Below are 12,312 nucleotides of genomic sequence, written 5' to 3'. Positions count from 1 at the left end.
AATAAATTATTTTTTAAAAAAATGTAAAAAATTTTGCCTCATAATATATATAACTTATTCCTTTAAATGATTTATTTGTGTTGTAGGGAATACTATCATCAACAAATATTAAACTAGATAAATTAATTAAATAAAAAAATTTTAATTAGTAGTAAAAATCTACTTTAATATATAAAATTAATATAAAAACCTGTATTTTGTGCGCTTAACTAATTCCCTTAAAATTATATAATCATATGAACACAATATAGTTGAACCACCATAAATATGTGTCTTAATTTAAACATAATAATAATAATAATATAAATCAATGTTTAATAGTAAATATTATAAATGTCATTATAAATAACAATACTTTTATTATATTATACTGTAGTATAACAAATAGTTATAATAAATACATATAGAAAAAATTAATTATTTTAATTATACTCACTATTAAAGAGCTAAAAACAGTAATATTACCAATTGTTTCAATTATTAAATCAAATTGATTTGATTTATTGTCATCATATGTGGCACATGGAAAATTAGGATTCATTGTCATACAAATTAATACCTATGTCTACAACTAAAAACTATAATATTTTTACAAATTATTTATTATTATTATACACTGCATTAAAGTTAATAAACAACACTTAATTTTATCAGTTTATACTGTAAAATAAAAACTACTTAAATATTATATCCAAACTATTAATACATAATGAATTTTGTTTATGTTATACACTAAAGTAAGTATCATTTTATAACTAAATTTACATTAATTATAAATAAACTATAAATATTTTTTTTATCATTTATTTGTAATGTATTATAATTTTTATAAATTTTTTAGTTAGCCAGCATATTTAATATTATTTTTTTTATTTTTTTTATATATGTCATACCGCAAAAACAAAATTATTATTAATAATATATTAATAATATTATGTTTATATTCTCTATATGTAATATTAATAGTGTAAACATTTTAATAATTAATATTTCTTTTTTTTATTAATTTCTAATATATTTGTTATAATTATTTATTTATGAAATAATGTTTTACAAAAAAATAGATTAAATAGTGTAATGAAAACTGTCGTTACTATCTTCGACTTTTCCTTGAAATAAAATTGATTTTAATTACTATGAATGTTAATTTATTATTATAACAAATAATTATATTGATCTCATATTGTTTTAAAATACAATATGTAAATATATATTTATAAGTATTTGATAATGTTATTTAAATACTGGTATAATTTTAAAAACATGATATGATATATAGTTATTATTTTATATATAGTATATAAATTAATAATTAACTAAATAATTAATGTTTTCATTTATAATTTTTACAAATATATATATTAATATTAATGATGAAAAAATAATCAATCCTATATGCATTATTATTTATTTAAATACAAATGCACTAACGCTATTGAAAAGTACAATTAATAAATTTATATACTTTTCTTATCAATTATAGCTTATTAATTTATTACATTAAAATAAATAATATAAATAAGATTTTAATTAATTTTTTATGAATAGAAAAACAAAATAATAAAATTATTATTCTTATTATTTAATTATTAATATGTCAATCAATTATAAAAAAATATTATTTAAAAAACTTTATCATAGTAATATTATGATTATTCAATGCAAATAAATAGTTAATAAAAAAATATTTTTAAAACAAATATAAAACCTGAACACGAAAATTCATAAATTTCATATTTTATAAGTTAAACTTAATGTTATAAAATTAATTAAAACATGTTTAACTATATTAATGGTCATAATATAACATTTTCAGTTATAAAGGTAAACAAAAATAAATAAAAAATATTGAATTATTGAATAAAAATTTTTATTTTATATATATAGAGTATACCTTATTGTGATGTCGAGTATATTAATGAGAAATATCAATTGAAAACTTCAATTCAGCAAAAAATGTTTGATTATTTGTCAAAAAAGTTTAACTTTTTCTATGATATCATATATGCCGATCAAAATTGGGGTACATTTGAAAGTGATGTATGGTTAGGAAGTGTAGGACACGTCTATAATAATGTAAGAATTGAAATAATTATTAATCAATTTAAACAAATATTTATTTATGTATTTTTGGTTTATAATAAATGAAATAAAACAGTTTTTAAAAAAATAAAATAGATTAAAAATATACATTAGTAACTAATATAAAATAATTTATATATTGTACAATATATGTAAGTTAGTTTAAATTTTACATTTACCTCCCCTTCCCCCCCCCACTTTCCATATAGAGTGCTGATATTGCAATATGTGATTTGACGCCAACTATTGATCGGCAAAAAGTGGTTGATTTTTCCCGTAGTTTTGACATATCTCCCGTCAATTTTGTTACACGTAAACCGGGATTCAAAACAAAAACATGGATCACTTTAGCACCATTTGAACCGATAGTTTGGTTACCAATGCTTACAGTATTCATATCTATAACAATATTATTATATTACATCTATTATAAAATTAATAGTTTGAGTCAAAAATATTTTCCACTATTGATAATAGTGTTTGGTACACTAATACAGCAAGGTAATTTTTTTAAACAAAAATAGTATTGTCTAATTTATTTCAAAATATAAATTACAGCTAATATAAAATTGCCAAAACATTATCTTATACGATGGCCAACAATGTGTTTGTGGTTATTGTTATCAATGGTTATAATGAAAACATATTCTGCAATATTCTATACATTGTTAACACTTCCAGAATATATAACACCCATCGACACATTGGATCAGCTGAGACAAGCCATCAGCAGTGGACAGTATGAAGCGGTTACCATAAGTAGAACCATTTATTTGCCATTATTTAGAAAAGACAATAATAATAATAATTTAAATACATGTCATCTAAATTGCAATGAAATTGGTATTGAAATTATCAGAAATTTTGATGATTTACCTAAAAGTACTGAACAGGGAATTGAATTAATTAATAACTCCTCAAAAGTGATTCTCATCGACGACTATAACTCACTTGTATTTGCCATCCATAGTAAGGCATCAATGAAATTGCATATATCAGAGGAAACCCTAATCATGGATCAGCCGTCTATGGCATTACCTAAACGTTCACCATATCTTAAATTTATCAATTTTGTGTAAGTATTATATATAATCAAATGATATATTTAATTAATGTAATTTTTTAAATCTATTATTAACTAATAATTTTTGTTGTTTTATTTGATTGTATTAAGTATTGTTCGTTGTGTTGAAAACGGTTTGTACGGCAAATGGAAAAGTGAAACATTGGACACAATTAAGACAAACAAACAATTAAGTGATCAGAAAAAATCTAAAACATTAATAAATGGATTGCAATTAAATGATTTAATTACTATATTTGTTATATTATTTATTGGTTTTCTATTATCAACAATTGCCATTATTTTTGAATATTTTATTTATTTTGAAAAATAATTTGTAAGATTTATTATAAATAGAAAAGTTAAATAATAATTTTCGTTAAAATATTAGTTTAATTTTTTTTAAAGTTACTAATTATTTGTTTTATTATTAACTTTTGTTTGTTACGTATGTATATAAAATAAAATAATATAGTTTTCATAGTAATTTTATATTTTATAATTATAACTTCTCTTAAATAAAATAAAAATAATTTTTTTTTTTAATAATTTGTTTTAATTAATGATTAAATTTAAGACTTCAAGATTCAAAACTAATGGTTAGATTACTAGTTTGTTTAAATAACTCACTTTTACAATACATATTGTAATCAAATTGTATTTATTAATACATAAAATTCATGTACTGTACTGTACTCTATGGATCAATACTAGCGCTTAAATTGTTAACACAAAATGTTTTAAATAATTATAAAAACATTAGTGTTGTTAAGATTGCCTATAATTAATACTGTAGTTATTATTTAAATATATATTTATAGTATAATTTGTTTAGTTTTGTTTAATCAAAAGATTTTGTTGTTTTGTATTTACCCATTATTTTCTCCATAATATATATCATATATGATATAAAATAGCAATTTCTACATAAACTTAACATCACTATTGAATTATAATTATTATCTCATTTGAATAACACATTTGGATCTCATTGTCCGCAAAATAATAAAAATAATTATCATTTCATATAATCTATTGATTAGTTTATTGATTGATATATCAATGATAACAATCAAAGACTAGTTTGACTTTCTTGAGCTAAACAGTGAATCCAATCTCAATGGCAGACAATCAAAGAAAGAGACGAAAGATATACAAAACAAAAGTTGTTTTCACAATCAATGACTTCGCAAATGTGGCCAACGATAGAGTGTTTAGCGAAATGTTTGTCATTGGATCCAATGGATGGAAAATTGTGGTCAATCCGAGAGTTGATTTGAACGGCAATTACAATAACAATACGAATAGAGAAAGACTAGAATTTGTCAAATATTGTCTTCAATTCAATTCAACAATCGGTTCAAAAACAGTTCGTCAAAGTAGTAGTTGTGATATATCTGTGGACACAGAAATCAAGTCATACTATTTGGTCGACGATTGTCACCGAATCCAATCCATTGAAGACAAACACGTGTTCAAAGAATATCAACCAAAGTATGAATTGAAAGTTAAACGCAAAGAACTGATTGATAAGATCGACAAATTGAAATCATTGGTCATTGTGTTCAATATAACCACATTTACATCGCTATCCGACGCCGACAACAACAACAACAAGAGGTTCCGATTTGACACCAATTTCAATGTCTGCGGACTAAATGATTCTACTTTTGTGGTCAAAGGCAAAGAGTTATACGCATCGAAACTAATTCTTGGCGCTAAAAGTGATGTCTTCTCACTAATGTTTTCAACAAATATGTCCGAAAAGATGTCCAACAAAGTGATTATCGATGACGTGGACAGCGATGTGTTTGAAGAGTTTCTACGATACATATATTCGGGACATTCGGACAAATTGATTGAAATGTCTGATCAGTTACTATATGTTTCCAACAAATATTTGGTTTGGGATCTGAAGAATATAATCTTGAATTTGCTTTTCGTTTCAATTACACCTCAAACGGCTTTAGATGTCTTGAAAACACTTATAGATTTCGATGCTTCCGAAGATCTAATATCAAAGGTCTATGACTTTATCACTCGCAATACTAAAGCAATATTTGAGTACCAATTCAGTCATAATTTATCACAATATGGTTTCAATGGCAAAGTTGTCGATAAAATGTTTGCCGAAAAAACAAAGAAAACTTCGACATTGTATTACACATACAGTTATTTTGAATAATCGTTTTGTAAAGATTTAGAAATTAAATAAATTGAAATTTAAAAGTTATGTTAATATTTATTATTATAATTATTATTATTATTAGTTGTAGTAGTGATTATTTTTTCAAAAAATTATCTTTTTTGTGACAAATATATATTTTTTAAAATGTTTATAAATTTATCAATAAAAACAATATATAATTGGTTCAAAAATAAGTTGTTTATTGATTTAATGTTTTACATTTTTTTATTTTAGCAGTATATGTAAAAAATGAGACATTAATGTCGAAAGTCTAGTACATTTTTGCAATTGTAATACTAAAGCAATATTTGAGTACAAAATTCAGCCATAATTTATCATAATATGGTTTTAATGGTAAAGTTGTCGATAAAATGTTTGTCGAAAATGTGAAGAAGACATCGACAATATATTACACATACAGTTATGTCGAATAATAGTTTGTAAAGATTTATAGTTTTTAAAAATGTTATCGAAATTTAAGTTATTTATTCAATTATTTGATTTTAAGTTTATTAGGTATTAATAATTTAGAGTATTATTATTATTATCGCTAAAATAGTGAGTAATAATTTTCATAACATATAATTATGTATACATTAATTGTATTTATAATATAATTTTTTACAAATATTTATTATGGGTATATTTTAAAATTAATTTAATACAATTTTTCTTTTTGATTGTTATATGTTATTTGAAATTACAAATACAGTAATTATTATTGCAAATTGATTGCAAATATATGTATATAATATTTATAGAAAATAATAGATTTTTTCATATTTAATTAAATTTATTTGTATTTAATAAATATTATTACAAAAAAACAAATATTTATTAATTTTTATTATTATTTAAGCATAGCAATAGTTATCTTATTATTTGAATTGACAAATACTTGAACTAATAAAAAATATACTATTATTATATTAATACAAAAGATATTGATTAAAATCATACAATTAACCTATTTTGTATTTTACCCTGAACACATATTTATCTAATGTACTAAAATGTAATAAATATATTAAATTATGTTATATTATAAAATCAATAATTATAAATAAATAAATAAATAAATAACAATCTCAAGTCTTAAATTGTTTTTAATCAATTAGTATTTATGTTTTATTGTTTTATTTATTATTTAATAAACAAACAAAAACAATTTAAGGCTAAATTTACAACTAGAATATAATCATAAAAAAATGTTTAATTATTACATTATTTTTTGTTATATTTTAGTTGTATTAAATGGTAATTTTTGTTATAATTTTTTCTATAATTACATTACGATAATTTTATTAATATATATAATTAATTAATTATTTATTTATTTTTTAAAGTGGTCACTGGCGGTAACCAACGTGAATGTATTGTAGAGCGTGTGCCCAACGCGGACACAGTATGTGTCTGTAACGCCACATATTGTGATGACATCCCTCCCGTTCCCGCACAGAAAGTCGGTTCGGTTTATGTGTTCGAGAGTAATAAAATTGGTTATCGTTTTAAACAAACAGAAATCATGTTTAATAGAGATTACACTACCGACACATTTGCAACACTGAAAAATGTGAGCATCACTATCAACAAACAGATTACATACCAGTCCATCAATGGCTTTGGCGGAGCTTTTACGGACAGTACGGGACAAATGCTCAAATGTGTCAACGAATCGCTGGCCGACCTATTGATTGACAGCTATTTTTCCAGTAATGGAATCGAGTATTCAATCGGCCGCATACCGATCGGCGGCACCGACTACTCGGATCGTCCGTATAGTTATGACGACACCGACGAAGATCTGGAACTCAAACACTTTGAACTACAAAAAGAGGACAACGAGTGGAAGGTTTGTGAAAACAAACCAAATATTTGATATTTAATTCATAATTATTAACAAATAATGTATCAAATTATGACATTTTCAGATCCCATTCATTAAGAAAGCTTTGTCAGTGAGTCCGCATAAACTCAAACTATTTGGTAGTCCGTGGAGTCCGCCCTCTTGGATGAAAACTAACCATAAATTCAACGAAAGTGGGTCTATTAGGGGTGATGTCGGCGGTAAATATTACCAGTCGTGGGCCAACTATATTGTCAAGTAATCAAACTTTTTTTTTTAAAAAACAAATTAATTATATTTGCAATTTATAAACAATATCTATGTATCTAAACATTTTACAAACAGATTTCTTGATGCATACAAATCGCATGACATACACTTGTGGGGTATAACAGTAGAAAATGAGCCGGTAATGGGTGGGCTATTACCTAAACATCTATTCAATTGTCTGAATTTGACGGCTCAACAGGAACGGGATTTTGTCAAAAACAATTTGGGTCCCGTTTTGGAGAAATCAGGCTATGGAAAGGCACAGGGATTTCAGTTAATGATTTTCGATGACTCCAGTAATTACATGCAATCGTATTTGGCGCCCATATTGGCGGACAAAGAGGCAGCCAAATATGTTTCGGGTATAGCCTATCACTGGTACGTAAATATGCTCTATCCGGGCGGCTTTCCTGACACAATATTCGAGGATATTCACCAAAAATATGGTCAAAATTATTTTCTGATGAACACCGAAGCGTGTCATATAAACGGTGCAGAGGAAGGCCGTTGGGATCTCGCAGAGAGATATGCCAACGATATTATTAAGGTTAGTCATACACCCAATAATACTAATGTACAGTAATTTACCAATAGGTTTATGATGTTTTAACTTAACCTATCTTTTTTTGTTTAGGCTCTCAATCATTATGTGAGCGGTTGGGTCGAGTGGAACATGGCTTTGGATATGCGTGGCGGTCCCACGTGGCCCGTAACCTACGGGTGCGGCGGTACGGTTAACATTGATTGTGAAAAGGGAGTGGCCTACAAACAGCCATCATTCTATGCTCTGGGACATTTTAGCAAATTTATACCACCCAATTCACGGCGTGTCAACCATACAGTTGACAATCCTGTCGATGGTCTACTCATTGTAACTTTGGTCAGACCAGATAACAGGACAGTTGTGGTCGCAGTAAATAAAGGCAATGAAGATATTGTGCTCAATATTACTGTATCGACTGATAAATGGGTGTCTCATAAAATAGGCAGTCATTCCATACAATCATATATTTGGTAATAAAAATGTTTTTAAAAATATTGTATATATAAAATTAAATTTGATATTTTTTATAATAAACTAAATTATATTATGCTATATATAGATAATAAATATTCACAATTATTACTATTATACAATATATTATAAATTTATTCTACAGTTAAATATTCATATTATTTTGTAATGATCTTGCTATAAAATTTAATATACATTAATATAATTTTGTTTTAATCAAAGTAAATAATAATCAAAATAATTATGTTATAACAAAATATTAACTATTTTTATACAAAAATTGTTGTGTTCAAAATAATTTCGATTTATACATATATATAATGTTTCAATTTTATATAAAAAATTATGTTAATAATACCCTAATTAATATTTGTTATTTTTAATTACACTAATAATTGATAATTATATTTGTATATTATTTGTTTTTTATATTTTTAATTTGCATTAATAAGATTATTATAAAATTTATTTTTAGTGATTTTATTTTTTATATAAACAACATGTCTCGCGATTTAATGAATAAAAAATTATTGTTAAAAAATTAAATTATTATTGAATTGATTTATTTAAATGACAACTAATTGATAAAATCGTTTGTTTTAAACAATATCAACAATGACTGACAAATCTAAAGTCGAAGAGAAAGTGTCGTCCAATTGGAATGTCTTCGACAATACATTTTCATTGTCTCTATGGATGACACTTGAGTTGTCTGTACTCTACTTCTTCACAACGATTCTCATATTCTGTGGTCTCTATGCCTATGTTTGGTCCATACAAACAGTTGGATTGTTAGCTATAATGGTATGTGTGTTTGAGATAAACATTTTTAAAAAAAATTGTTTATAAATAATATCTTAATATATGGTCAGCACTTGATTGCCATACCTGTCGGTCATATCGGTGTCCGCTATAATAAACGACTACTTGTGCTCTTGAGTTTGCTGTTGTGTGCCGTTTGGTTCATACTTATCATTGTATATGTTGTAGTATTCAGTATTGTCGACTCTGGTATGTCTTGAAATAAAACTTTATATCATATCATATAAAAAACTCTTATATATATAAATATATATATATACCTAAAAAATAATTAAACATAAACTCTAATGTTTTACAGTTAAAGATTCGTTTGTCAACCGATCTCTACATCATTTAACACTTTTTGTTTATTTTGTGCTCAACTTTATTATCATAGTATTGCTATCGATAAACATTATTACCGACAAACAACAAAATGCGGACAAACAACAACAGGTTATTAATGTGACCGCCGGTAGTAAAGATAAGATAACAACTACAAAGTCCAACAAAAATTTGCAAAAATAATATATTTATCTTATTTTAGCTGTTTATTTGCATTCAGTAATTTGTTTGTTTTTTTTTTTAAAAAAGTTATCGACAATTATATATTTATATTTATACTACTACTAAATTATTTTTTTTATTAAATTAAAATTTATTTTATGTTTTATTTTATTTATTTATGATTTTAGTTTCACAATAATTTTTGTTTTCAAAATGTATTAATATTATAGAGATAACTACAGTATGTAAGAGTGTTTGAATAATTAAATTTTACTATTAAGTCAATGAGTAAACTAATAAAATAATGATAAAGTATCTAATCTTCAGTAGTATAGTGGTTAGTATCCCCGCCTGTCACGCGGGAGACCGGGGTTCGATTCCCCGCTGGAGAGTTATTTTTTTACAAAAATACTGTAATACAATTCACATTTAGTACAAATATTATAATTAATTTATATATAATTTTTAATAATTATACCAATTAAACTACAACTTTATATAATCTATTATTTTATTAATACAATAACTATTAGAAAACTTAATTAATTAATTAATGAAAGTTCAGTCTATTTTTATAAATATTTATTTTAATAAAATAATCCAATTACTTTAATAATTTTATTATATAAATAATTAATTAATTGTTAATTTAAAATTATAAAATAAATGTGAAATAAATATAAATTAAATTTAAAACATTTTAATCATTTGAGTTGTTGGTCCTTCAATCATACAATAAGCCATAAAACTGATTAAATATGTGCTAAATGTATATTTTATGAACATTACAATCTGTGTAAATAATATATATAAAAAACTGATTTAACATTGTATTGAAATTAATAACTAAATTTTAATTAAATTAAAAATCTCATACAAACACTCCTATGGACTGATATATGGGTTGATAGGAGCCATAAATGGATGCTCTGATTATCAATAGATGATAGAGATATGTTTGAAATGATAGACCACTTAATGGTTTCCAAAATTTTGATGACATTATTGAGTTGAATACCTGAGCCCTATTGGTAATACAAGCATATAATATATGAGTCCAACAGGAAGACCACAATAGTGATCGTATAGTGCCGTATATTAAATTTATATTAAATAAAAATGTTGAATCGTAGAAAAATGGCCATGGTTGATTTAAAATTAAAATAATAGTCATACAAGATAATAATAGTAAAATGTTTTCACCAATCTAAAAATATATATTAAATATATACAAAATAATTCAGTAATTACACATTTGATAAATATAAAAATTTAGATATTTAAAAAAAAAACAATTATTGCAATACCATTTTAAATGTATTATTAAATTTATATTTATATTTGATATTATTATTATTTATATAATGATGATGATGTTGTTGTTGTTGATACTGATAATGATAAATATAATAAGCTAGCAAAATACCTGTCCAATATGAATCAATACAATAGTAAACTTGGCAAGTGTGCCACCAATATGTATTGTGATCAATGATATTTTGTAAATATAAATAAACAATATAAATTTTTATTAATATATTCAACGCAATAATTGTAACTGATATTAATATCAGATATCTAGGAAATAAAAAAATAAAATAGTAAAATTTAATCACAATTTATTTATACAAAATACTAATAATAATACTTAATGTTTTTGTATGCAACAAAATATTGCATAATAATGGCAGTTATCACAAAAATTTGAATATCCAATGATATATACCATGTATGTGATTGACACTAGAAAAAGCAATTAATATAACATTAGATTTTATATAATAACTAAATGTTATTTAAATAAAATATTTAAACTATTTAGTACTTTAAATATAAAATTTTCAATGCATAAAAACGGTGACCACCAATATCTATGACAACTGTATTGAGAATCATTGATTAGTCGGTACCAGTGGGGACCCGAACCCATCACCTCTTGCAACAGTGAATAGGCTATCAATGCCATCAGTGACGGTACAAATCGTAAATATCTATAAACTATATCTTTCATAATAATAATAATTGAATTGGACTTTTCTGTACATTTCGGACGTTTAAATACATTGATTGCATAAAGAAAACCAGTAATTAATAAAAATAAATTTAACCAAATGCTACCATTGCTCAGTACTATCCTATAAAACATTTTATAGTGTAATTTGTTTGAATCCAATGGATTAACTATTAGTTTTTTTTTAAAATAAATATATTGTAAATTTTTGATTAACTTTTTTGTTGTTGTTGTAAAAGTTTAAACATTTTTTAAAAAAATCATACCTAAAAATTCACTTTTATGTGATCCCCATTCGGAACAGGTATGCATTAATATGATAAACAATAGACTAATAACACGAAATCCATGCAAACATGGGATGTCATCTTTAATATTAGTTGTCATAATTAAACTCCGGGTGTTTTTACGTATTGAAAATGTTATGAGTAATTTTGCTAGATGAAATATACCATTAAATTGATTAAACTGTTTTTTTTGTTTGTTTGTTTAATGTTATCTAATTAATACCAATAATTAAAAAATAAAT

The 12,312-nt window shown here is 24.1% G+C and overlaps 3 protein-coding genes and 1 non-coding gene across 4 annotated transcripts; all 4 read left to right on the top strand.

The window, feature by feature from the left end:
• The first annotated feature begins 4,265 nt into the window (after positions 1-4,265).
• On the top strand, positions 4,266-5,330 carry LOC128962322 (speckle-type POZ protein-like). The gene has a single exon (XM_054308696.1). It carries the CDS (start codon positions 4,266-4,268, stop codon positions 5,328-5,330), a length of 1,065 nt encoding a protein of 354 aa, XP_054164671.1.
• Positions 5,331-6,505: 1,175 nt separating this feature from the next.
• LOC128962321 (lysosomal acid glucosylceramidase-like) lies at positions 6,506-8,467 on the top strand. Its single transcript, XM_054308695.1, has 5 exons — positions 6,506-6,590; positions 6,680-7,185; positions 7,265-7,437; positions 7,525-7,996; positions 8,084-8,467. Exons 1-5 carry the CDS (start codon positions 6,542-6,544, stop codon positions 8,465-8,467), a joined length of 1,584 nt encoding a protein of 527 aa, XP_054164670.1. The 5' UTR covers positions 6,506-6,541.
• A 582-nt stretch (positions 8,468-9,049) lies between these two features.
• Positions 9,050-9,793, top strand: LOC128962320 (uncharacterized). Its single transcript, XM_054308694.1, has 3 exons — positions 9,050-9,268; positions 9,337-9,475; positions 9,585-9,793. Exons 1-3 carry the CDS (start codon positions 9,080-9,082, stop codon positions 9,791-9,793), a joined length of 537 nt encoding a protein of 178 aa, XP_054164669.1. The 5' UTR covers positions 9,050-9,079.
• Positions 9,794-10,092: 299 nt separating this feature from the next.
• On the top strand, positions 10,093-10,164 carry Trnad-guc (transfer RNA aspartic acid (anticodon GUC)). Its single transcript has one exon. It is a non-coding gene; the product is annotated as a tRNA-Asp (tRNA).
• Positions 10,165-12,312: the final 2,148 nt, after the last annotated feature.

This window comes from Oppia nitens, unplaced genomic scaffold (assembly GCF_028296485.1).
Source record: "Oppia nitens isolate AA-2021 unplaced genomic scaffold, nextdenovo-longstitch-racon4-pilon3 scaffold6_pilon_pilon_pilon, whole genome shotgun sequence".
Lineage (NCBI taxonomy): Eukaryota > Metazoa > Arthropoda > Arachnida > Sarcoptiformes > Oppiidae > Oppia > Oppia nitens.
Note: the sequence above shows the minus strand (reverse complement) of the source record. Positions and strands in the feature narration are given on the sequence as shown.

Excerpts from the sequence above, each read along its gene's own strand:
- LOC128962322 (XM_054308696.1), top strand. The coding sequence starts at position 4,266 with ATGGCAGACAATCAAAGAAAGAGACGAAAGATATACAAAACAAAAGTT.
- LOC128962321 (XM_054308695.1), top strand. The coding sequence starts at position 6,542 with ATGTTTAATTATTACATTATTTTTTGTTATATTTTAGTTGTATTAAAT. Across the intron at positions 6,591-6,679 it reads TATTTTAGTTGTATTAAATG|TGGTCACTGGCGGTAACCAA; the intron begins GTAATTTTTGTT and ends TATTTTTTAAAG. Across the intron at positions 7,186-7,264 it reads AAGAGGACAACGAGTGGAAG|ATCCCATTCATTAAGAAAGC; the intron begins GTTTGTGAAAAC and ends TGACATTTTCAG.
- LOC128962320 (XM_054308694.1), top strand. The coding sequence starts at position 9,080 with ATGACTGACAAATCTAAAGTCGAAGAGAAAGTGTCGTCCAATTGGAAT. Across the intron at positions 9,269-9,336 it reads TTGGATTGTTAGCTATAATG|CACTTGATTGCCATACCTGT; the intron begins GTATGTGTGTTT and ends ATATATGGTCAG. Across the intron at positions 9,476-9,584 it reads ATTCAGTATTGTCGACTCTG|TTAAAGATTCGTTTGTCAAC; the intron begins GTATGTCTTGAA and ends AATGTTTTACAG.